Source organism: Oncorhynchus tshawytscha, linkage group LG28 (assembly GCF_018296145.1).
Source record: "Oncorhynchus tshawytscha isolate Ot180627B linkage group LG28, Otsh_v2.0, whole genome shotgun sequence".
Lineage (NCBI taxonomy): Eukaryota > Metazoa > Chordata > Actinopteri > Salmoniformes > Salmonidae > Oncorhynchus > Oncorhynchus tshawytscha.
This window is the reverse complement of record NC_056456.1, coordinates 15,692,316-15,719,549: the sequence shown is the minus strand read 5'-3', so window position 1 is coordinate 15,719,549 and position 27,234 is coordinate 15,692,316. Positions and strand designations below refer to the sequence as shown.

Genomic DNA, 27,234 nt, shown 5'->3' with positions numbered 1-27,234 from the left:
CAAATACACAAATTATACAAATCTGAAAAAACACTAAACACATTTCTTCTTTTAGGGAAAGCCTCGGAAAAATCTCTGTCTTTGTTGTGAAGATGGCCCTGGCAACCATCTGCGGAGGGAAGATTTTGGATAAATTAAGATGTAAGATACATGGTTAATATTTCTTAAGATTATAGATTAAGATGAAGATGAATGAATCATTTACAGAGAATGATTTTCCCAACATTACTGTCCAGTGTTTACAGATTTCTATTAAATATGACCTATAATTAATTACAATATTAGTGAAATAGTTTTCCTTCCAAGAAATGCTAATTGAGTATGCTAAAAAGCATATTTTCTGTGTTGGAATGATGTGGGCATTAGTGGTGCGTGGGTCAGCTGTTTGTGCACCTGCACCCTCCCGCAATTGCTAATAACACATCTGCAACCGCCGGACTATATGTGATAAAGTGAAAATCTGAGGCCTGCACCCGACCCTAACCTGCTAAGACAGAAAATGCCCTGTAGGCTACAGTCAGAGACAGCGGAGTGATTTTTTGACAAGGGGGTGCAGGATATCTTTGCCTGATTTAGATATGTTGTTGCATATAATTTCAGACATTTTTGGTAGGCTATTTGTTTGTCAAATTGTCTATAATTAGATACATGCAGCTTATCTTCTCTTATTATACACTGAGTGTGCAAAACATTAAGAACACCTTCCTATTATTGAGATGCACGCACACCTTTCTCCCTCAGAACAGCCTCAATTTGTCTGGACATGGACTCTACGAGGTGTCGAAAGCGTTCCACGGGGATGCTGGCCCATGTTGACTCCAATGCTTCCTACGGTTGTGTCAAGTTGGCTCAATTGTCTCAATTGTCTCAAGGCTTAAAAGGCCTTCTTTAACCGGTCGCTTTCTCTTCATCTACAGTGATTGAAGTGGATTAAACAAGTGACATCAATAAGGGATCATAGCTTTCACCTGAATTCACCTGGTCGGTCTGTAATGGAAAGATTTCTTAATGTTTTGTATACTCAATGTATGTTGCTCTAGAAGACCCTTGCTCACCAGAATAATGTAATAGATCAATAGAATGAAAGCTTCAATCTAGTTGAGATTGGTCAAGTTTGCTCTGTCATCTCTGCTTCTTTCATAGATGTTTAGGGACCAGGGAGAAAATGCAATAACCCTAAAGAAACGGGAAATATTTTCTTAGAAACATTTCCAAATGACATCAGTTTGACCAGTTGTAAGGAAATAGAAAGCTGTGAAAACGACCCAACATGTTTCTGATAAGATTTCAGTTTGGCTTGGATGCATATTTTATGTGGTTGCAATATGATCAGCTTTTATGATGCTGATTAAGATAGCACCTCCACAGACAATATCTAACTGCACATTCACATTCTCTCAAGATGCCAAAAGAAATACATTTCTCCACGTCTGTTCCCGAGTTAAAATGTAGCCCACATTTGGTGTATCATTTTACTGCAAGAAATGTTTAATTCTGAGGGAGTTAATATTAAGGCTATGTGAGAGGTTGTAGACCTACAGTCAGTGTTCAGATTTCAGTTTCCATTTAACCCATCTGGACAGTAGGCTACAGTCCCTTTGACGTTTCATAGGCCTACAGTCCCATGAAAAAGTATTTGCCCCCTTTCTGATTTTCTAAATTTTAGCATATTTTTGATACTGAATGTTATCAGATCTTCAACCAAAACCTAATATTAGATAAACGGAACCTGAGTTTACAAATAACACAAAAAGATATACTACTTATATTTATTTCATTAACAAAGTTATGCAACACCCAATGCCCCTGTGTGAAAAAGTAATTTCCCCCTTACACTCAAAAACTAGTTGTGTCACCTTTAGCTGCAATGACTGCAACCAAATGCTTCCTATAGTTGTTAATCGGTCTCTCACATTGCTGTGAAGGAATTTTGGCCCACTTGCATATGCAGAACTGCTTTAACTCAGCGACATTTTGGGGTTTTCAAGCATGAACTGCTCGTTTTAAGTCCTTCCACAACATCTCAATTGGGATTAGGTTTGGACAATATCAACAATGGACAAATAATGAAACAAATACCAAATAACTATTCATGGCTGGGAGAAGTAATTATTTATAATAAAAAGGATAGGGCTTATTACATAATCCACTAATTTATTGCAGCAGAGCAGCCACAGCTACTCATAGGGAAAGTAAATGATGGGTTAGGGCATTTTAGCTTATGTTTTGTGGTAATTACTACGGACTGCTACCCAGCTCTCATTTGTTTTAGTTTTAGTTTCAGTGATTGCACTGCCTATTGCTGCAATTAGCTAACAATGGTGACAGCTGACAATTAATTTGATCAATTAATTATATATTTTGGAGTAACCACCCCCCATTTTCTGCCCAGATATTTTTTCACAGATATCAGACCCTGGTGGCATAATGGTATACTCCCAATTTGACCAGTTTCTGAGGGAGGTTCTCAAATTACCAATGACTGTTTTTGAGGCACCTTCCTTTGGCTATACTGAGCAAGCCACAAGAACTTGCTTTGCACAGCAGGTGAGAGGCCCATCTACACAAAAAATGAACATCAATTTTCAAGTAAATTGAATGTACAGTACAGTGCATTTGGAAAGTATTCAGACCCCTTGACTTTTTCCACATTTTGTTACAGCCTTATTCTAAAATTGATTATGTTTGTTTTAGTCCTCATCAGTCTACACACAATACCCCATAATGACAAAGCAAACTGGTTTTTAGACATTTTTGCAAATATATAAAAAAAATAATGAAATATTGTATTTGCATAACTATTCAGACCCTTTACTCAGTACTTTGTTGAAGCACCTTTGGAAGCGATTACAGCCTCGAGTTTTCTTGGGTATGAGACTACAAGCTTGGTCTGAGAGTCCTTTAGGTGCCTTTTGGCAAACTCCAAGCGGGCTGTCATGTGCCTTTTACTGAGGAGTGTCTTCCATCTGGCCACTCAACCATAAAGGTCTGATTTGTGGAGTGCTGCAGAGATGGTTGTACTTCTGGAAGGTTCTCCCATCTCCAGAGAGGAACTCTGGATCTCTGTCAGAGTGACCATCGGGTTCTTGGTCATCTTCCTGACCAAGGCCCCTTTCCCCCGATCCCTCAGCTCTAGGAAGAGTCTTGGTGGTTCCAAACTTATTCCACTTAAGAATGATGGAGGCTACTGTGTTCTTGGGGACCTTCAATGCTGCAGACATTTTTTGGTACCCTTCTTCAGATCCGTGCCTCGACACATTCCTGTCTCGGAGCTCTACGGACAATTTCTCATGGCTTGGTTTTTGCTCTGACATGCTCTGTCAACTGTGGGACCTTATATAGTCAGGTGTGTACCTTTCCAAATCATGTCCAATCAATTGAATTTACCACAGGTGGACTCCAATCTAGTTGCAGAAACATCTCAAGGAGAATCAATGGAAACAGGAAGCACCTGAGTTACATTTTGTAAATAATTTTGTAAATAATGTATTTCTGTTTTAAAAAAAAATTAAAAATCACTTTGTCATTGTGGGGTATTGTGTGTAGGTCAATGAATAAGGCTGTAACGTAACAAAATGTGGAAAAAGGGAAGGGGTCTGAATAGTTTCTGAATGCACTGTATACAACACGCTATTGGTATAGATACTGTATAGTGGGTGGATGTTGTAATTGTGTATAAAACATCCCATCATATTACTGTATTTTCTTTCTTGTACTACCCCATATGCCAAACCTGTATTTGATGTGTAACCCCGTCCTCTACTGTATGTTGACAGAAAAAAGTCTCCCTCAACACATTCCTGGACACGCTGATGTCAGACCCTCCTCCTCAGTGTCTGGTGTGGTTACCACTCATGCATCGCTTGGCTAATGTGGAGAATGGTGAGCCACCACAGCATATTTAACACATTCATTGGATGGCTGCGGGTAGGAATGATGGGTCATTTTGTCTCATATCATCGCATTGAGTCACTACACAGTAGACATACAGTACATGCTCAGGAACCCATGCCCGAGCACAAGCACACACACGTAGCCTTCCACCATCGCCCACCTCCCAACCCCTCATGAATGACAAGGAACTGACAACAGAATTAAAGTCTTACACACACTGATGATCACAGAACACCCTCCCTTATTTGATGTAAATCAAAAGAATGCTGTCTAATAGACCTGCAAAACATCCCAGTGCCATCGTTTTTTTTATAAAGATACTGGTTGCACCAAATATGTATTTGTATCAACAACCTTTGGTGTGTGTGTGTGTGTGTCTGTGTGTGGTATATATATGCACATGTGTGTGTGTGTATGTGTGTGTGTACGTGCATCCCCATGCACGTGTTTGTGTGTCTGTGTGTGTGCCATGCCCCCTGCAGTGTTCCACCCGGTCGAGTGCTCTTACTGCCACAGTGAGAGTATGATGGGTTTCCGCTACCGCTGCCAGCAATGTCATAATTACCAGCTGTGCCAGGACTGCTTCTGGAGGGGGCATGCCAGCGGTTCCCATAGCAACCAGCACCAAATGAAGGAGTACACGTCATGGGTAAGGGGGTGATGGGGTGGGGAGAGGGGGGTGACAGCATCAGGCCAGTCAGCCAGTGCAGCAGCCATTTCTGCTTTGCTTCACCCAATGCAGTGCTATGGGGATGGTGATGAGACTGTGATTCAATTCTCTTACATTTTGGTCAATGACATCAAGTCCTGTATCAAATTTTTGAAAGTCATTACTCTGTTTTTAAGTGCCTCTCCCTGCCCTCCGAAATCAGACGTAGCATCTTTTTGGGTTTCTCCCAGAAATCGCCTGCTAAGAAGTTATCTAATGCTCTCAGCAAGTCTCTGAGCTGTGCATCCAGCAGAGAACCTTTACACCCTATGTTTCCCGACATGCCAGAGAAACCTCTGAACCTAGCCCACATTGTGTAAGTATGGTGTAAGTTGTGTAGGTATTCTATTATATTCCTACAGTAAACATAGTAAAACTTGTATTCAATAGCACAATCCTCCTTTTCAATTTCAATACATTTCATATCCATCCCATCATCCCTAACTAGCCCTTTATCCCCAAAGTAAATGTTGAAACGTTGTGAATTGTACGTACTGTATATCTACATGTTTTGTTATTGCCTTATATACATTACACTACATGCTTCTAACACTCAAGTAATAACAATCAGTCAGTTGTCGGATGCACATGATCAATTCATGTTAGCTGTAGGAATAACCACAATTGGTAAAACAGATGTTTTATCTTTGCTCAGTTTTTTGTGGGAAAATCAAAAAAGACAATATGAAGACAAGGTCTTCTAGAACTACAGTATGTCTTTGATACATTCTTATACAAACCCTTAACAGCTAAGCTGAGCCCAGTCTGTAGTGTGGGAAACGAGTGGCAATTCATTCTAATGGCTGACAGACAGAAATTGATTTGGTCATCTAGACCCTTTTCATGTGGAAGTGAATTCAGTTGTACCACTTCACTGTGGCCTTTGTAGTGCATGCATGGGTGATCGTAACAAATGTCTTTGTTCTTTTCTTGCTGCAAAATAGAGACACTTGGTAAGTTTGCTTTGAATATTTGCCTAGAATATGTAGAATATGCCTGTAGTACATTTAATTAGATCAACTCAAGTAATATAGAAGGTAGTGTAATATATTACTAGTAGCTAGTGCAATATTATTTTGTCCCAGTATACTATGCCCTGTAGCTCCTGAAAGTCACTTCAGTTTTAGTACAACCTGCTTGTGTGCAGTTTACTACCAATTTCTGCATCAGTTATCCTAACTCTCCTTTGTGCCACATGTGAATACCTTTTTAGGTCATGTAAACAATAAGATTATGAGGAGTCAATGACCTTTGGATGAGTGAAGAGGGAATCCACACCCACGCATTGTTTACATAACAATATTGTCACAATCAGAAACTGCCCTGACTCCCCAGACCCATTCAATGCTCCGTCAGCCTTGTGAGACCTAGATCAGAAAGACACAGGCACACACACACACACACACACACACACACACACACACTATCTCTCTCTCTCCCACACACACACACAGACTCTCTGTCATGTTGGCTGTTTGAACATAATACAGTTTGTCTCCTGCACAGGCCTCCCAGACCAATGAACAGCACCAATGACTTCATGCTCTCCCACTCCATGCCCACGTCAGGGAACCCTTACTCCACTAAGAAGTAAGTATCTGAGATCAGAAAGACTGCAACGAGGCCGTATGCAGAATCAGGTTACCTGACTGTACATATTCGTCATGATTAAAGATTACTACATCCACTTAAGTCCCCTGAAAGTCCACATATACCCGTATGAATTCTACTAACCAGTCCTTATTTCTGTAAACCTGTATGGTTGTATCTGGCTGGTTGGTACAGGGTAGAGTGTTGGTGGAGGTGTGTGTGAGTGTTGTGTTTGTGTGTGCCTGGGTCAATTGTTGTGTTTGTGTGTGTTGCTCCTTTCGCGGTCTCACTCTTTTGTCTGGTGTAAATAGCTTGCCTTATAAAACCAAGAATAATGAAGCTGAGCAGAGAAAACAGTTGGCTAGGGCTGCTCCAGATCTGTTGAAAGGAAGGGGGTAAGTAACCCAGTGACCCAAGGGTGCCTACTGCCTGTGAGAATGGTTTGGTGACTCAAATGCATGCACAAACTAATTTATATAGATATAGGCTTTAATTGAAATGGAACAATATTTCTTATATAGCGCATTACTTTTGACCATGCTCAGGCCTGTGGGGCTCTATTATAGGGAATATGGTGCCATTTCAGACGTAGATATAGTCATTATAGAGCGTACACTGTAGTGCTCATTGTCCCAGTGGAGCCATTCACTCTTCTGGTTTCCTACAGTGTAGATGGTTTTACACAGTGATACTCAAGGGGCTATTTGAAAGATGCTAGATAGTGCATGCATAACAAAGACCATTGACCATTCATTAGGGTAGAGTATCTATTACAGTCATTTTCATACGTGTCCCACGTTACCTGGGAGAGTGAAGCTAACTGCTCCAAGTCACTAATATTAGCTTGGAGTCTCTCTCTCAAGTTTCTTTTACAATGATTAACATACAACTACACTCCTTTTGACTTGACTTTTTATATCCTTTTATTTTCTGTTTCGCTGGCTGGTAGTGTCAGCCTTGGACTCAGGAATAGTACAAGTGCACGGTAGATACACACACACACACACACTGAGCGAGCCAGGGAAATTTACAGGAGAAGTTACATGCATAGTTATCTGGCGTCAGTGAGTCCTCATCTCTATGTATCGGAGCTGCACCTCTACTTGATGCTAGTTTAAGGAAAGAGACAAAGGGCTCCATTGGTTTAAACACTGACCTCATTTGTAGAGCCAGGTTTCTAAAGATATGTACCTTCAGTGGATGTGATGATTAGGAGAGGTTGTACGGGGTCATTTGTAGACGATGTGGTTAAGGTGGGGTTTTGGTCTTGTGAGTCAGTAGTAAACAAACAGTACTTAGCAAAAATCACTCATTCTTGTCTTGACAATCTTATTGAAATCATTAGCTTTATCAGACATAGTGGCAGTTAGTGCATGACGACGCTTTGCATCTTGGCGCTATAGGTTATTTAGCACATTTTTCAAAATGTCAAATGAACGACATATCAATGTTTTGACATTCATTTACTTTCACAGTTTTTCAATGTTTTGACATAGTAGTTTCACAGTTGAAAACCTAAACACTGTCTATTCAGATAACAATTCCCATAAAGGGATTATGATACAGGATTAGAGATATAAATGCATGTTTTTTTTTCTCTCTGCGTACTGTAAATTATTTGAAAATGCAGTACAGGTACAGCATCACATTCCTATCCATAGTATTAGTATCTAAAGAGAATACAACAGGGATAGCATAACACAGTTTCGGGTTTTCTTCTATTGATCATTCAATGACTGAGAAGACATTGTGTCTCTCTCCAGACCTGTTCTTGTCCGGTCCTCTTTTCTCCTTGTTCTCATCGTGTGTGCCGTTTGTGTTTGTGTTCTGAAACCCTACACTGTTCCAGGTTAAACTACAGTCTCGATGTGGCCGATAGACTGGCTGATGAACATGTTCTCATTGGGCTGTATGTGAATCTCCTACAACACAACCCCACGTCATGGTTAGTCTGGATTCCTGTCTGTAAAGTAACAGTGGAAAAAAAGTAACAGTGGAAACTACTAGCTACAGTGCCTTCAGAAAATATTCCACATTTTGTTGTGTTGTAGCCTGAGTTCAACATGGGTCAAATATTTTCTCTCTCGCCCATCTACACACAATATACCATAATGACAAAGTGAGAAAAAAAAAGTATGACATTTTAGCAAATGTATTGAAAATGAACAACAGAAATATCTAATTTACATAAGTATTAACACCTCTGAGTCAATACATGTTAGAATCACCTTTGGCAGCGATTACAGCTGTGAGTCTTTCTGGGTAAGAGCTTTACACACCTGGATTGTACAATATTTGCACATTATTCTTTTAAGAATTCTTCAAGCTCTGTCAAGTTGTTTTTTGATCATTGCTAGACAGCCATTTTCAAGTTTTGCCATAAAATGTCAAGCCAATTCAAGACAAAACTACAGGTGAAGTCGGAAGTTTACATACACTTAGGTTGGAGTCATTAAAACTCGTTTTTCAACCACTCCACAAATGTCTTGTTAACAATCTATAGTTTTGGCAAGTCAGTTAGGACATCTACTTTGTGCATGACACAAGTAATTTTTCCAACAACTGTTTACAGACAGATTATTTCACTTATAATTCACTGTATCACAATTCCAGTGGGTCAGAGGTTTACACACACTAAGTTGACTGTGTCTTTAAACAGCTTGGAAAATTCCAGAAAACGATGTCATGGCTTTAGAAGCTTCTGATTGGCTAATTTACATAATTGAGTCAGTTGGAGGTGTACCTGTGGATGTATTTCAAGACCTACCTTCAAATTGGTTCATCCTTGGGAGCAATTTCCAAACGCCTGAAGGTACCAAGTTCATCTGTACAATCAATGTACGCAAGTATAAACACCATGGGACCACGCAGCTGTCATACCGCTCAGGAAGGAGATGCGTTCTGTCTCCTAGAGGTGAACGTACTTTGGTGCGAAAAGTGCAAATCAATCCCAGAACAACAGCAAAGGACCTTGTGAAGAAGCTGGAGGAAACAGGTACAAAAGTATCTATATCCACAGTGAAACGAGTCCCATATAGACATAACCTGAAAGGCCGCTCAGCAAGGAAGAAGCCACTGCTCCAAAACCGCCATAAAAAGCCAGACTACGGTTTGCAACTGCACATGGGGACAAAGATTGTACTTTTTGGAGAAATGTCCTCTGGTCTGATGAAACAAAAATAGAACTGTTTGGCCATAATGACCACGTTATGTTTGGAGGAAAAAGGGGGAGGCTAGCAAGCCGAAGAACTCCATCCCAACTGTGAAGCACGGGGGTGGCAGCATCATGTTGGGGGGTGCTTTGCTGCAGGAGGGACTGGTGCACTTCACAAAATAGATGGCATCATGAGGCAGGAAAATGATGTGGATAGATTGAAGTAACATCTCAAGACATCAGTCAGGAAGTTAAAGCGTGGTCGTAAATGGGTCTTCCAAATGGACAATGACCCCAAGCATACTTCCAAAGTTGTGGCAAAATGGCTTAAGGACAACAAAGTCAAGGTATTGGAGTGGCCATCACAAAGCCCTGACCTCAATCCTAAAGAAAAATTGTGGACAGAACTGAAAAAGCGTGTGCGAGCAAGGAGGCCTACAAACCTGACTCAGTTACACCAGCTCTGCCAGGAGGAATGAGCCAAAATTCACCCAACTTATTGTGGGAAGCTTGTGGAAGGTTACCTTACACGTTTGACCCAAGTTAAACAATTTAAAGGTAATGCTACCAAATACTAATTGAGTATATGTAAACTTCTGACCCACTGGGAATGTGATGTAAGAAATAAAAGCTGAAATAAATCATTATCTCTACTATTATTCTGACATTTCACATTCTTAAAATAAAGTGGTGATCCTAACTGACCTAAGACAGGGAATGTTTACTTGGAATAAATGTAAGGAATTGAAACTGTGTTTAAATGTATTTGGCTAAGGTGTATGTAAACTTCCGACTTCAACTGGATAACTAGGCCACTCAGAAACATTCAATGTCATCTTGGTAAGCAACTCGAGTGTATATTTGGCCTTGTGTTTTAGGTTATTGTCCTGCTGAAAGGTGAATTTGTCTCCCAGTGTCTATTGGAAAGCAGACTGAACCAGATTTTCCTCTAGAATTTTGCATATGCTTACCTCTATTCTGTTTCTTTTTATCTTAAAAATCTCCCTAGTCCTTGCTGATGACAAGCATATCCATTACATGATGCAGCCACGACCATGCTTGAAAATATGAAGAGTGGTACTAAGCGATGTGTTGTGTTGGATTTTCTCCAAACTTAACAGTTTGTATTCAGGACAGAAAGTTTGTTTCTTTGCCACATTTTTTGCAGTTTTACTATAGTGCCTTATTGCAAACAGAACACATGTTTTGGAATAGTTTTGCACAGCCATTAAACTCTGTAACTATTTTAAAGTCACCATTAGTCTCATGCTGAAATACTGAAGGGGTTTCCTTCCTCTCCGGCAACTGAGTTAGAAATGACCCCTGTAACTTTGTACCGTATTGATACACTATTCAAAGTGTAATTAATAATTTCACCTTTCGCAAAGGGATGTATTCAATGCCTTCATTTTTTACCCATATACCGATAGGTGCCTTTGGAAAAATTCCCTCATCTTTGTGGTTGAATCTGTGTTTGAAATTCACTGCTCAACTGAGGGGGTACAGAGATGAGGTAGTCAATCAAAAATCATGTAAAGGGCCTTCCGTGTGGTGCAACGGTCAAAGGCACTTGAGGTGTCACTACAGACCCTGGTTCGATCCCAGGTTGTGTCGCCACCAGTTGTGACCGGGAGACCCATGAGGCGGTGCGTAATTGGCACAGCATCGTCCGGGTTAGGGGAGTGTTTGGCTGGCAGGAATTTACTTGTCCCATTGCGGTCTTGTGGCGGGCCGGGCGCCTGCAAGCTGACTACGGCCACTATCGATGGGACAAGACTGTAAATACCAATTGGATATCACGAAAAGGGGTAAAAGTAAACCCCCAAAAATATATAGTAATTTGAAACACTATTATTGCACACAAAGTTTATGCAACTTATTATGTGACTTGTTAAGCAAAGTTTTACTCCTGAACTTATTTAGGAATGCTATAATAAAGGGGTTGAATACATATTGACTGAAAACAGCTTTTCATTTTTAATTAATTTGTAAATGTCACGACTTCCGCCGAAGTCGTTCCCTCTCCTTGTTCGGGCGGCGTTCGGGGGTCGACGTCACCGGTCTTCTAGCCATCACTGCTCCACCTTTCATTTTCCATTTGTTTTGTCTTGTTTTCCCGCACACCTGGTTCACATTCCCTCATCAGAATAAATGTATATTACCCTCTGTTTCCCTCATGTCCGTGTGTGGAATTGTTCTTTGTGTTGGGTGTTACACTACAGGCTAGCTTGCGCTAGGTTTGTTTGTTTTGTTTAATCCAGTTCATGTTACTGTGGTTGTGCTTTGTGCTGCCTCCTCGCCTGTGCCTTTTGGCCAGGATGTATTTTAAAGTTCTCCTGTTATCACCCATCTCTGCTCTCCTGACTTCCCGGGCAACCAGTCACTCACCCCGTTACAGTAAAAAATGATAAAAACATAATTCCACTTTGACATTATGGGGTATTGTGTGTTGGCCAGTGACACAAAATCTAAATGTAATCAATTTTAAATTCAGGCTGTAACGACAAAATGTGGAAAAAAATCAGGGGGTTTGAATACTTTCTGAAGGCACTGTGTTCACATTGTATTTACACCACCCTTGGCACGGCTCTCCCTTTATTAATTGGAGCTACAAGCCTTAATAAAGCATACACTACTCACATCAAGCAGAATAAATGAAAAGTGTCTATTCACAAACCATTGACGTGTCTTTTAACAGCTGACATACAGTAATGTAGCTAAGCCATTAGAAAATGTAACACTTTTTTCATTCACCATAATGCTTTTGCCAGCTGTTGTGCTACTTAGCAATCATTTTTGAAGGCTATATCAACATTATCTTGCTCATTAAGTTGTTACAGGGCTGTAGAAAGTTGCATTTGTTTTGCTCTTCACGTAGTAAAAATCTAGTTTACTGCCCTAGAATTGTCATTTTAATGTGCTTAAGATGACAGCTTGGAATTTGCTGCTTTTCCTTTGCTTTGATAAGTGGCAGTAGTCAGTTCTTTTCAGAGAACATCTGTGTGTTTATGTTTGTCCTCTATTAAGAACAACTTGGGCCGTTACATTAAATAGTTTGATTGGATTTAGATTATTGGACTAGTGCGTGTTCATGAGTTGCAATAAATGCTGTACAATAGATCTCAAAGTTTTCAACAGTATTGGGATTGTTCCTTTTCTCTGAAAGGAAACTCAGACCTTAACAAAATGATCCAGTGGAAGCTACTGACCGTTTACTGAAGCATCCATCCAAATGGACTATTTTGTAAGGTTGCTAAGATTGTTGGAATCATCTGCTTTAGTCCTTGCTGTTCCTCTTTCCTGCTGCCTCCGCCTCTCTTGTAGTAGTATCATCTTAGAGATCTTTCTGCAGATTAAAAATACTTACAGTTTCAACTGCATGTTACCTTCCTTAGCGTTTGTATAAGCTTAATGTTGTTCTTTAGTGCGTATAGTATGTGTGTGTGTGTGTGTGTGTGCGTGCGTGCGTGCGTGTGTGTGTGTGTACATGCGTTGGTATCTAGCTGCTTTAAGGCTTTGGCAAAATGGCTATGATTTGTCCCTAAATAGCATCACCAATTGACAAACAAACTAAGTGTTTGCATGTAAATACTGTGCATTATACTTAACTAAACAATCACACAGACACACTGTTCCAATTATCATTTCCATGAGGAAATTCCCATGAAATATTCTTTCCCAATGTATATACAGTAATGTAAGTACAGTACAGAACTACTTTTTATATTTGGCTGCGGTAAATATATAGGTGGAAGTGTGACTGTCTCCTCTCCTCTCTCCACCTGTAAACAGTTTGCTGGAGAGCAGTAACCACCAGGATGAAGAGCACAGTCTCATCGCCCGCTACGCTGCTAGACTGGCCTCTGACGGAGCCGCCGTGGTGAGACACATGCTATCTGAGGGCATAGAGGGAGAAAATACCATGAATAGCAACCTGACATCTTTGTGTGCACAGCACAAATACACATTTGTTCCAATTGTCTGTCTCTGAAGATAAAGTTGAGCGTGGGCCCTGAGTCAGGCCACCCAGTCAGGAAAAACTTGTGCCCCTAAGCGTATGAGGTGGTTTATGAGTAGCATTGAATAAGGAAATGACATCAGCAGGATTAACCTCAGTACAATAGATAATGTCATGTGTCCCTGTGTGTTATGGTAATGTCATGATCATGTCATGTGTCTCTGTGTTTTACAGCAACAAGCCCAGCAGCAGAGGGTCCCCAACGACATCTCTTTCACTCTGGATGCCAACAAGCAGCAGAGGCAGCTTATTGCCGAGCTGGAGAGCAAAAACAGGTCAGGGATGGATTCCCTCTGAATTCGCTTTTCTCTCTCTGTTCGCCTCTTTTTTACAAACCTGCCAATCGTGCCAAATTACAAGAATGGTGATAGCTCACTTAATGTTCTACCCAATGTGCTTCTCACACAAGCTGTGGTCACAAGTTATTCTAATAGGCTGTAGTAGGGCTGTGACAATTATGGAATTTTGGGTAACAGTCAATTGTCATGCAAATAGCCACAGTTATTATCATAATTGTAATTTTTGTTGAAAAGTGTTTTGAACTTCTAATGCATTTTTCAAAATTAGCTACGACACTGAAAAGAATGCAACAACACAGCTTTATGAATGTTTTGACCGCTTGGAACATTTGGAAATTAAGCATATCCTCCCGACCATGCCGTTCTGCTCGTAAAATGAGCAGAACTGCACCAAACTTTACCCACTTGTACAAATTAAACTGCTATTGGGTGAACTATATCTACTTGAATATAAAGTTGAACTCCCCTTCTTTTAAAATTATTATTACGATTGTGACGTTGTTGTTTTTTCACAGTTATTGTCCATAATTGTCGGTTACACGATTATACACGTTCATACCGTGCCTGTGCCATCCCGGGTATACGGTATTACCGGTGATACAACATGGGGTGTTATTTTTTTTTTCAATGTTAAAAAAAAGGCCCCAATGGGCCTCCCGAATGGCGCAGCGGTCTAAGGCACTGCATCACCACAGATCCTGGTTCGATACCGTGCTGTGTTGCAGGCGGCCATGATTGGGAGACCCGTGAGGAAACGCACAATTGGCCAAGTGTTGTCCGGGTTAGGGGTGGGTTTGGCCGGCCGGGATATCCTTGTCCCATCGTGCTCTAGCGACTCCTGTGACAGGCCGGCCGCATGGGGAAAAAGCCCCCAAGAATTCCGTTACCAAAAAGCTAACCAGATGCTAACAAGTACTAAGTATATATATATATATATATTTTTTAAACTTTATTTTACTAGGCAAGTCAGTTAAGAACAAATTCTTATTTTCAATGACAGCCTAGGAACAGTGGGTTAACTGCCTGTTCAAGGGCAGAACGACAGATTTTGTACCTTGTTAGCTCAGGGATTTGAACCTGCAACCTTTCGGTTACTAGTCCAATGCTCTAACCACTAGGCTACACTGCCGCATATAGTGAATGCTAGGTAAATGCTAATGAGCTCATAAATGTATTCAAGATTCTCAAAAGGCTACTTACTCACAGTTTGCTGCACACACAAAACAAATACAAGACGGCAGGGATGTCAAGCTAGGAGGGGATTGTCTCTACTATTACCAAGATTTAAGAAGCTTGATCTTGCAAGGTAACATCAGCCCCTTGGCTAGCAAGTTAGAAAACCAAGTACGCAGCTGGAGAGAATTTATTTGGTACATCTTAATGAGTTATTTGGTAACTTAATAGTGATAAGATATATAGCTGACAAAACAGTCAATTTCATACAAGTTTAACTTGATCACCTCACTAACTTGCGCTGCAGGGGAATATGACTCTGTTTTGCTTCTTTGTTAACAACCACACGTGACTGGCTCAACAGCTGTTTTGGTGAACTACCGGTAAGCTTCACGATAAAACATGATCTAACAGGTGAAATGAAAAATGCGATTTGCTTCATCTATTTAATGCACAAGTTGACTGCAGGTATTTATTTAAAAAGTACACATTTGAAAATGTATTCAAAAACAAAACACATTTTTTCCTACGGTATTGAAAATCATACCATGAGCATTTCAAAATACTGAGGAATACGGTATATACGGTATACTTCCCAACCCTAGTGACAGCCCTTGGCTGTAGCCCTGTTTTCATGGTAGTACCAGAAGAATTTGACAGCAAGTCAAATTACTTGATGTGGTTGTGGTAGACTTAATGTAGTCAAGCTAGCTGTTAATAATAATAATAATAATAATTTGGTGCTTAGGAAATGTCCTATTTCACACATGTACAAGTTTGTATATTATATGCATGTGTGAACTGGAAATCTGTTTTTTTGCATATCCCAACTCCCCCTAAAGTGGTTCACGGCCAGGGTCAGCCATTATCAACAGCAACCCTGGAGCAATTAGGGTTAAGTCCCGTGCTCAAGGGCACATCAACAGATTTTTCACCTTGTCAGCTAGAGGATTCAAACAAGCAACCTTTTGGTTACTGGCCCAACACTCTAACCACTAGGTTACCTGCTGTCCCTAGACCCCACCTGTAAGTCAAAACACACCATCTGAAATGCACAAAACAAAACTATACTGAACAAAAATAAAAATGCAACATTCAACAATTTCAACGATTTTACTGAGTTACAGTTCGTTGAAGGAAATCAGTCAATTTAAATAAATAAATTAGGCACTATTCTATGGATTTCACATGACTGGGCAGGGGTGCAGCCATGGGTGGGCTTGGAGCCAAGCCCACCCACTGGGGAGCTAGGGGCAGACAATCAGAATTTTTGCTCACAAAAGGGCTTTATTACAGACAGAAATACTCCTCCTCAGTTTCGACGGTTTATGGTAAATTATCTTGCAACAATTCTGTGGCATTGTGTTGTGTGACAAAACTGCACATTTTAGTGTCCTTTTATTGTCCCCACCACAAGGTGCACCAGTGTAATGATCATGCTGTTTAATCAGCTTCTTGATATGCCACACCTGTCAGGTGGATGGATTATATTGGCAAACGAGAATTGTTCACTAACAGGGATGTAAACAAATGTGTGCACAACATTTGAGTTAATTAAGCTTTTTGTGCTTATGGAACATTTCTTGGCTCTTGTAATTCAGCTCAGGAAACATGGGACCAACACTTTACATGTTGCGTTTATATTTTTGTTCAGTTATACTTCAGAAAGTTTACATATGTGATATACTAGCTTCAACTGGCATGTGTGTACGTGTGTGTCACAGAGAGATCTTGCAAGAGATCCAGCGCCTGCGAGTGCAGCACGAGCAGGCCTCCCAGCCGCCAACGGGCACCGCCCAACAGAACCCCACTCTGCTGGCCGAGCTACGTCTTCTCAGGTAGACCCATATCAAGTTTCTTTAAAAAAAATCATTCCTGACCATTTAAATGTGTGTGCATATAAACTCAACAAAAAAAGAAATGTCCTCTCACTGTCAAATGCGTTTATTTTCAGCAAACTTAACATGTGTCCATATTTGTATGAACATAATAAGATTCAACAACTGAGACATAAAGTGAACAAGTTCCACAGACATGTGACTAACAGAAGTGGAATAATGTGTCCCTGAACAAAGGGGGTGTCAAAATCAAAAGTAACAGTCAGTATCTGGTGTGGCCACCAGCTGCATTAAGTACTGCAGTGCATCTCCTCCTCATGGACTGCACCAGATTTGCCAGTTCTTGCTGTGAGATGTTACCCCACTCTTCCACAAAGTTACCTGCAAGTTCCCTAACATTTCTGGGGGGGGAATGGCCCTAGCCCTCACACTCCGATCCAACAGGCCCCAGACGTGCTCAATGGGATTGAGATCCGGGCTCTTCGCTGGCCATGGCAGAACACTGACATTCCTGTCTTGCAGGAAATCACGCACAGAGCGAGCAGTATGGCTGGTGGCATTGTCATGCTGGAGGGTCATGTCAGGATGAGCCTGCAGGAAGGGTACCACATGAGGGAGGAGGATGTCTTCCCTGTAACGCACAATGTTGAGATTGCCTGCAATGACAACAAGCTCAGTCCGATGATGCTGTGACACACCGCCCCAGACCATGACGGACCCTCCACCTCCAAATCGACCCCGCTCCAGAATACAGGCCTTGGTGTAACGCTCATTCCTTCAACGATAAATGTGAATCCGACCATCACCCCTGGTGAGACAAAACTCTTCAGTGAAGAGCACTTTTTGGTCTGGGGCTGTTTTTCATGGTTCGGGCTAGGCCCCTCAGTTCCAGTGAAGGGAAATCTTAACGCTAAAGCATACAATGACATTCTAGACGATTCTGTGCTTCCAACTTTGTGGCAACAGTTTGGGGAAGGTCCTTTCCTGTTTCTGCATGACAATGCCCCTGTGCACAAAATGAGGTCCATTTAGAAAGGGTTTGTTGAGATCGGTGTGGAAGAACTTGACTGGCCTGCAGAGAGCCCTGACCTCAACCCCATCGAACAGCTTTCGGATGAATTGGAATGCTGATTGCGAGCCAGGACTAATCACCCAACATCCGTGCCAGACCTCACTAATGTTCTTGTAGCTGAATGGAAGCAAGTCCCCGCATCTATGTTCCAACACCTAACCCTAGGAAATCCTTCCCAGAAGAGTGGAGGCTGTTATAGCAGCAAACAGGGGACCAACTCCATATTAATGCCCATTAATGCCCATGATTTTGGAGTGACATGTCCGATGAGCAGGTGTCCACATACTTTTGGTCATGTAGTGTGTGTATATATATATATATATATATATATATATATATATATATATATATATATATATATATATTATGTTTTTTTCCTCAACCAGGCAACGCAAAGATGAGCTGGAGCAGAGGATGTCTGCTCTGCAGGAGAGTCGCAGGGAACTCATGGTACAGCTGGAGCAGCTGATGCTGCTGCTGAAGGTGCGTAAGAACGCACTATGCATGCCATACAGTTTAATTTCTACTATAATATAGGTCTACTCAGTCCCCTCCAGAATTCGCGATTCTGTGATCGCAACATTTTTGCAAAAGTATTTGTGAGGGCTTGAAAATTGTACCAAACACTGCACTATTTCTGCATAAAACTGACCCTGCAGAGGGCGCACTTCAACTTTCACTGCAGAACTTCCCTGGTGTTAGTAAATCCTGAGGTGTTGCTCTGGTCTTGACAGGTCTTCCCTTCTCATCCTCTGACCATACCCCATAACTCTGTCTTTATCAAAAATGACTTTGTGTTCCCCAATTTCTTCCATGTCAAGATATCGAGATATACGATTTAACAGACCTTCTTCTGGTGTGTCTACCCAAGGACATTGTTTTGATCATAGGATTATGACCACTGACAATATACAACCAACATCACTTTCACATAATAAAACAGTATATAGGATAATATTCAGCCTGAGTCAGTCACAACAATAATGGATAGAATTCTGACATAAACTGCTTACTCTACTGGCTTAAGTGGTAAGGCTATCAATCTAATTACTCAACTGAAAGGATCAATGCAATTCCAGTTAGCTCTACCTAGCATTAGAATGCTAGCATCAGACTTGCTTTAGGCCTAGGCAAAAAATCCCAATAGGTTTTTACATGTGAAAGAAATTGTCTTCATTGAATGATTATGCTATTGTGTGTTTTTTGGGACGGTAAAATGAATAACATTTTTTCTTCACAGGAGGAGGAAAGGAAGCAAGCTGTAAGTCTGTCTGTAAAACCTCAAAATAACTAATGCTTCTTTCAAAGAGATGTGAAGAGACTTGAGGACAAATGAATGTGATTATATTGTGTTTGTTTGTGGTTTTGCTGACAATATGTGATCAGCTCTCATTGGAAATGAAAATGCAGCAGTCAGTTGAACTAACAGCATGTTAAATGTTTAGATCATTTATGATTTCATGAAAAGTGCTACTAAATGAACTTACAATTCATTATGGCATGTGTGCTATGTTTGTTGCTCACCATTTATGGATGTATTTTGAAAATATTTTTTTATATGCATAACCTAACAGATTTTTCAGCACAGCTGGTCTGAACTTGAGGATTTTTTGCTCCATTACTGGGTCTTATAACATTGTAATTGACATATGGGAATGATAACATATAATTATTGGAGGTTTTAAGCAGTGAAGATGAGTAGGACCTTGAGCTTTTCTTGACCAAAGCTACAATCCCCACTTTAATTTCCCCATACAGACCTATAGAGATTCATAACAGAATCATTCAGTATAAAAATAGCTCCACCAACATTAGATAGATCAATGTTGATCAAGATAATCACTGGTTGTTACTGCACTGGTGTACTACTACTACTACTACTACTACTGAAACAGTGACAGGAAGGGACACCTAGAGTCACACTAAAACCCCTACTTCCTGTTTCAGACTCAAGGGCCTGGCTCCCCCCGCTCATCCCCCAGCCACGCAGTCAGCCGGCCCATCCCCATGCCAACCCAGTCAGAGTCTGCTGGCACCACACCCACTCACACCCCTCAGGACTCACTCATGGGTGTGGGAGGAGACGTGCAGGAGGCCTTTGCTCAGGGTAATACACACATGCATGTATTAACACACACACAACTTTACAGATGAGAGTGAATTGGCCTACTCTGGTTCTGGAGAGCCACAGTCTTCACAGAGGCTCTGTTCTATCTCCAGGCCCCAGGAGAAACTTGAGAAATGACCTTCTTGTTGCTGCTGACTCCATCACCAACACCATGTCTTCATTGGTTAAAGAGCTCAATTCAGGTGATACTATAGTCTCACTGTTTCTATCTGACTTTTGAAAGTATACTTTGCTCATCGTTTCAACAGTTTAACACTGTGTTGTCTCCGTCAGAGGCTGGAAGTGAGACAGAGAGCAACATGGAACTGGTCTCCTCTCCCACTTCTGATCTTCTAGCACAGATGACCACTAAACCACGGTAAATACAGTATGCCATTGTATAGATGTCGCCGAAGAGGATGGCTGACGTTTTACATGCTCATAACCAATTGTGCTATTTTGCTAGATTTTTGTATTGTTTGTAACTTATTTTTTTACTTATTTTGTACACAATGTTGCTGCTACCGTCTATTATGACCAGCAATAACTTCTGGACATCAGAACAGCGATTACTCACCATGAACTGGAAGAAGCTTTTTCCTTTAACGAGTCTGACGAGAAGGATATACTGCTCTCCCGGGAACAGGCCCAGATCCTGGTCATTAATAAAGGTCAGAACGGGACAGTACCCCCCGCCCCCAACGGTGCGGACTCCGGCCGCAAAACCTTGACCTATAGGGGAGGGTCTGGGTGGGCGTCTGTCCGCGGTGGTGGCTCTGGCGCGGGACGCAGGCCCCACTTCACCATTGTCTTAGTCCGCCTCATTGTCCGCCTCCGTGGCTCTCTAACCATGAGGTGGAATAGCCCGCACTGGGCTATGCAGGCGAACCGGGGACACCGTGCGCAAGGCTGGTGCCATGTAAGCCGGCCCAAGGAGACGCACTGGGGACCAGATGTGTAGAGCCGGCTTCATGGCACTTGGCTCAATGCTCACTCTAGCCCGGCCGATACGCGGAGCTGGTATGTACCGCACCGGGCTATGCACCCGCACTGGGGACACCGTGCGCTCCACAGCATAACACGGTGCCTGCCCGGTCTCTCTCGCCCCCGGTAAGCACAGGAAGTTGGCGCAGGTCTCCTACCTGACTTCGCCACACTTCCTGTGCCACCCCCCCAATAAATTTTTGGGGCTGCCTCTCGGGTTTCCTTGCCAGCCGTGTTCGCTTCGCCAACCTCATTCTCCTGTAACCTTCCGCGCACTGCTCCATCGAATCCCAGGCGGGCTCCGGCACTCTCCCTGGGTCGACCGCCCACCTGTCTATCTCCTCCCAAGTTGTGTAGTCCAGATTCTGCTCCCATGTCCCGAAATCCTGACATCGCTGTTGCTGTTCCTGCTGCCTCTGTTCCTTCTCCTGCTTTTTCTGCAGCTGCTGTTTACCACGCCGCTTGGTCCTGTTAAGGTGGGTGATTCTGTAAGGGTTTTCCTGTGGTGAAGGAGAAGCGGACCAAAATGCAGCGTGGTGGTTACTCATGTTCTTTAATAAAGGAACTAGACATGAAATAACTAACAAAACAAGAAATGTGCAAAAACCTAAACAGTCCTATCTGGTGCAAACACAGAGACAGGAATAATCACCCACAAACACACAGTGAAACCCAGGCTACCTAAGTATGATTCTCAATCAGAGACAACTAATGACACCTGCCTCTGATTGAGAACCATACTAGGCCGAAACATAGAAATACCCAAAACCTAGAAAAACAAACATAGACTGCCCACCCAACTCACGCCCTGACCATACTAAATAAATACAAAACAAAGGAAATAAAGGTCAGAACGTGACAGCATGTGACAAATAAAGTTTGATCTGATGCAGTATGCAGTATGTGGATCAGTACTTGACTTGGGCAGAAGCTCACCAGAACTGAGTTCTTGCACCTCATATAGAATATTAGCTCAAAAGTATTGAGGGGTTTCTGCACCTGAATATAAATGGTACCGGCACCCAAAATGAGTACTGTCACCTATTTCAGTCCACGTCAAGCACTGGAGCAGATCTAGGAATCTAGGAATCTATAAAGGCTGCACAATCATATACAGTAGATTTTAGTATGGTAATGTTGGATTTACCTCCATAGTGTTGGTGGCAGGAACACTGGTGGAGTTGAGGAGGAGTGCTATGAGAACGACCTGGTTCAGGTGCTGGAGGATGAGCTGAAGATGGAGGAACTACTAAAACACAGACAGAAGCAAGAGAAAACCCGCATGGTGAGCTATGGTTAAATATATTTAAATGAGGGGAAATAGTGCATTACAAAACATATTCCTAATATTATTCTTTGAAATCTTCTCTCTTCTTCTTGGCTTTGTTCCTGGTGCTATACAGGTGACATTGCAGCAATGACCATGCTGAACCAGTTTTGTGGTTAAGTAGCCTAATTAATTTCTCTGTGGTCTTCTACATCTTCTCACAATTTCTCACTACACTGTATGCCAACTCAGATGGGCAGAGTATTTAACTCCCTATCCTCTGAACAGGTAAACAATATGCGAAGCAACAAAAGTAGAAAAACACTGGAAGATGGATGAGAAGAGAAGGCACTGAGAGGCTTATGAGGAGATGATGGTCCGCGAGCATGCATGCTCTCCAAGTCAAGCTGAAGAAGAAGTGACAGGAAGGAAGGATCAAAGTTATGACACTGCTAAATCCAACAATAGAATACATAGTTATATTATGTAAAGATCTATTTTTAAAACCAACAGCATATTTAAGTGAATACTGTGAACCGATATGGAGAGATCATATAACAACAGAGCTGTCTATTATACCACCGGTGCCATAAAATCAAGTAACTTTATTGGGAAGTATTTGTTGATTTTTAATCATATTATGTTTAGGTAAGAGCTGTTGAAGAATTGTGCAAGTATATGTTGTAGGTGTATGGTGGACAAACCAGGCCGTTGTGTTTCAGTGAGATTGCTTTTGAATCCAAATATTTACCTGGTGTATGTGTAAACTGAGGCACAACTGTCTATAACCTAGAGGTTAGCTATAGTATGTCTGACCGCTATGACCAGGTTGGCCTACCAGTCCAAGGATTTTTAACTACTGGTGTTGTTTGGCTTTTGTATGTGTTGTTTGACCTTTTATCTTTGCTTTTAACCAATTGAAAGAGTGGCTTGTCAGAGAATGTATATCTTTTGACATATCTCATATTGTGTGCACTGCCTTAGCTGATTAGCCTAGCTCACCTTTGGATGGGGTACAGACAAACCTTCAATGCAACATGTAGCTAACATTGTTTCTGCCACTGTTAAAATGCAAATGTTCATCACTGTCAAAATCACATTGTTTAATTCACCCATAAATATAGTAGTTAAATAGTACTAGCTATATTAGGTAAGAACTTTGTGGCAGAAGGACAATGTTATTTATGTCTTCTGCATTTTGTGTTTGCCACATTGCATATTTAACTGAATTCCACCTGGTGTATTGGGCCTGTAGGTGATACTAAGCGAATGAGACCGTATAGGAAGAACAAGCTGAACTTTTTTTTTAAATCTGATGCTGGAAAGTGATATTGTCTACTGAGGGATTTCGTTAACTAATAGCTATATGTTGATGAAGAGTTATAGTTGAGTTTATTTTATTAATACCTGCTTAAGATTTAAAGATGTGATGACAGACATGAAATTGGAGTAGGAAGTACAATACCTTAAAGAAGAAAAGAATGGAAACATTGTTCACAGCACTTCAGTTTCAAAGGTTTACACTTTGCAAGAACGGAGAACATTGTTTGTTTCCCATGTTTCAGAATCAATATCTACTGTAGATTTTGAAGTTGCTTTGTCATTTAAATGTTCTGACCAAATTATTTGCATTTTTCTGCTCACTCACACACAAATCTCTCTCAAACATACACTCAAAGACGCTCACAGTCACACTCTTGATACCTGAGATCTGTGTGTGTAAACTGTTACCCAGTCACTTTTAAAGAAGTGGTGCAAGCCAATTTGAAATCATAAATGTGTGAAATATATGTAGTATGATTTTCGAGCTAGTTCATATCAGTGATTTTGCATGTTGGTGATGATGCATAATAAAGAATTGACACAACATGAGGATGTTGTCTCTATGAGCTCTTTCTTGCTTCTTTTTTCCATCACTTATGAAAGGCTCCTGGCACTGCATAGCCTGGAATCAACTGAAACAATGGTGAAATGGAGCACATCAGTTTGGATTCTGGGCTAGCACTATGAATTCCCATAGGCGTGGTTAACTGCTCCACATTTATTATCTGACACTAGTTCACTGCTCACTGCCTCTAATTCATCACATACCATCCCAGCTAGAACAAAAAAAGCAGACAACCATTGCTAGATGAGATCATTGCACTCATACTTTTGTATAACTGCCCACATACAGTAGGTGTATCTCTTGGCTTTTATTTTTATTTCACCTTTATTTAACCAGGTAGGCTAGTTGAGAACAAGTTCTCATTTACAACTGCAACCTGGCCAAGATAAAGCATAGCAGTGTGAACAGACAACAACACAGAGTTACACATGGAGTAAACAACAAACAAGTCAATAACACAGTAGAAAAAAAGAGTCTATATACATTGTGTGCAAAAGGCATGAGGAGGTAGGCGAATAATTACAATTTAGCAGATTAACACTGGAGTGATAAATGATCAGATGGCCATGTGCAGGTAGAGATACTGGTGTGCAAAAGAGCAGAAAAGTAAATAAATAAAAACAGTATGGGGATGAGGTAGGTAAATTGGGTGGACTATTTACAGATGGACTATGTACAGCTGCAGCGATCGGTTAGCTGCTCAGATAGCAGATGTTTAAAGCTGGTGAGGGAGATAAAAGTCTCCAACTTCAGCGATTTTTGCAATTCGTTCCAGTCACAGGCAGCAGAGAACTGGAAGGAAAGGCGGCCAAATTAGGTGTTGGCTTTAGGGATGATTAGTGAGATACACCTGCTGGAGCGCGTGCTACGGGTGGGTGTGGCCATCGTGACCAGTGAACTGAGATAAGGCGGAGCTATACCTAGCATGGGCTTGTAGATGACCTGGAGCCAGTGGGTCTGGCGACGAATATGTAGTGAGGGCCAGCCGACTAGAGCATATAGGTCGCAGTGGTGGGTGGTATAAGGTGCTTTAGTAACAAAACGGATGGCACTGTGATAAACTGCATCCAGTTTGCTGAGTAGAGTATTTTGTAGATGACATCGCCGAAGTCGAGGATCGGTAGGATAGTCAGTTTTACTAGGGTAAGTTTGGCGGCGTGAGTGAAAGAGGCTTTGTTGCGAAATAGAAAGCCGACTCTAGATTTGATTTTAGATTGGAGATGTTTGATATGAGTCTGGAAGGAGAGTTTACAGCCAGTTATAGCCAGACACCTAGGTACTCATAGATGTCCACATATTCTAGGTCGGAACCATCCAGGGTGGTGATGCTAGTCGGGCGTGCGGGTGCAGGCAGCGAACGGTTGAAAAGCATGCATTTGGTTTTAATAGCGTTTAAGAGCAGTTGGAGGTCACGGAAGGAGTGTTGTATGGCATTGAAGCTCGTTTGAAGGTTAGATAGCACAGTGTCCAAGGAAGAGCCAGAAGTATACATAATGGTGTCGTCTGCGTATAGGTGGATCAGGGAATCGCCCGCAGCAAGAGCAACATCATTGATATATACAGAGAAAAGAGTCGGCCCGAGAATTGAACCCTGTGGCACCCCCATAGAGACTGCCAGAGGACCGGACAACATGCCCTCCGATTTGACACACTGAACTCTGTCTGCAAAGTAGTTGGTGAACCAGGCAAGGCAGTCATTAGAAAAACCGAGGCTACTGAGTCTGCCGATAAGAATATGGTGATTGACAGAGTTGAAAGCCTTGGCCAGGTCGATGAAGACGGCTGCACAGTACTGTCTTTTATCGATGGCGGTTATGATATCGTTTAGTACCTTGAGCGTGGCTGAGGTGCACCCGTGACTGGCTCGGAAACAGTAAGCTATTGTCAGTAAGATAGGATCCCTGTCAAATAGGGAATTATGTCAACTTGAAGACTAAGAATTAAAAACAGTCTAGAAACAAATGCAGGCATCCACTGGTATTGAACATCTGAAAGTCTGTCAAATAATCCCTTGGGCCAAAGAAAAGGCCTTTGACTAATCACTTCAGCCAAGGTCATCTTAAATGCTAATGTTTTTCATGCTTTCTTGCTCCTGATTTTTGAAACGGATACCCTCGTCTCATTGATTTGCCAGCTCTGTCCTCTGTGTCTGCTCCCCTGCTCTTGCTTGACATGCCACTCCATCATCTGTCTTCCTCCTCTCTACGTAGGACTTGATGGCCTGCCCCCTGCAGAGGAAGAAGTATCTCAGCACCCAGAACCAAATAATGTCTGCAACACAACAATTAGCTGTGTTTCTTTCCTACAAGCAGTGGTTCAACCATCCGTTGGGTCCAAGACAAATTATTCCTCTTGTTATTCACTTTCATTGTTTTTTTTTTGAGTGCCTGCACAGACATTGCTACACACGCTGTGATGATATATACCTGAGAACCTTAATGGCCCGTTTCCTAGACACATATTAAGCCTAAAAGCGTTCTTAATGGAGATTATCCATTGAGTTTAATCTGTGTCTGGGAAACAGGCACCGAGAGCAGTTGTTCCCCCCCTTCTAAAACCAAAGTTGCACCCCTGACCCAGAGTATACACTTTTGCAAATGGCACACTATGATTGACCAATATCTGATAGATTTTCTGTGACAATTTATATAATTTCTGTGTGCTAAGAGAAATGCCAAGGGAAATATTTTTTTTATGATAGTGTAACCGGTGTGAAATGGCTAGCTAGTTAGCGGTGGTGCGCGCTAATAGCGTTTCAATCGATGACGTCCTCGCTCTGAGACCTAGAAGTAGTGGTTCCCCTTGCTCTGCAAGTGCCGCTGCTTTTATGGAGCGATGGGTAACGATGCTTCGTGGGTGTCAGTTGTCTATGTGTGCAGAGGGTCCCTGGTTCGAGCGAGGTGACGGATTAAAGTTCAACTGTTACAATTAGAAAAGTTTATATGGTATTCCTAGCCTCACAAGATACGTTTAAACAAACACATGACATTTGTTTGGATTTAGAGCTTAATTGTACTTATCATATCCAACTTGGAATAGGAATCTTGAAGGTTAAACCCTTCATTTGAAGTACAAGATGCATAGTTGCGTAATTTAAAATAAATATAAAATATAAAACATGAAGCATTGAGAAATTAAATAACACATTGCATTATCTGTAAAAATTGTGTTATTGTATGATAATAAAATAAATGCGCGCATGCATTATTTATCATGTACAAAACAAGGAGAGAGCGAGAGG

At 41.6% G+C, this 27,234-nt stretch overlaps 1 protein-coding gene across 20 annotated transcripts in view; it reads left to right on the top strand.

Moving 5' to 3' along the window:
* The window catches only part of LOC112226816 (dystrobrevin alpha), a 34,643-nt gene extending 10,665 nt beyond the window's left edge, over positions 1-23,978 (top strand). For 3 of the 20 annotated variants that reach the window (XM_042307888.1, XM_042307885.1, XM_042307889.1), the window contains exons 5-24: positions 56-141; positions 2,393-2,547; positions 3,777-3,882; positions 4,377-4,543; positions 4,741-4,919; positions 5,548-5,556; positions 6,110-6,193; positions 6,505-6,588; positions 8,043-8,138; positions 13,140-13,227; positions 13,540-13,640; positions 16,562-16,675; positions 18,134-18,230; positions 18,988-19,008; positions 19,695-19,854; positions 19,968-20,057; positions 20,149-20,233; positions 21,994-22,123; positions 22,242-22,280; positions 22,394-23,978. In XM_042307888.1, coding sequence (XP_042163822.1) covers positions 56-141; positions 2,393-2,547; positions 3,777-3,882; positions 4,377-4,543; positions 4,741-4,919; positions 5,548-5,556; positions 6,110-6,193; positions 6,505-6,588; positions 8,043-8,138; positions 13,140-13,227; positions 13,540-13,640; positions 16,562-16,675; positions 18,134-18,230; positions 18,988-19,008; positions 19,695-19,854; positions 19,968-20,057; positions 20,149-20,233; positions 21,994-22,123; positions 22,242-22,259 — 1,870 coding nt within the window. In that variant the 3' untranslated portion in view covers positions 22,260-22,280; positions 22,394-23,978. Of the gene's footprint in view, positions 1-55; positions 142-2,392; positions 2,548-3,776; positions 3,883-4,376; positions 4,544-4,740; positions 4,920-5,547; positions 5,557-6,109; positions 6,194-6,504; positions 6,589-8,042; positions 8,139-13,139; positions 13,228-13,539; positions 13,641-16,561; positions 16,676-18,133; positions 18,231-18,987; positions 19,009-19,694; positions 19,855-19,967; positions 20,058-20,148; positions 20,234-21,993; positions 22,124-22,241; positions 22,283-22,393 lie in introns of those variants that run through there. The other 17 variants (XM_024391393.2, XM_024391398.2, XM_042307892.1 and 14 more) reach the window with 17 other exon arrangements.
* Positions 23,979-27,234: the final 3,256 nt, after the last annotated feature.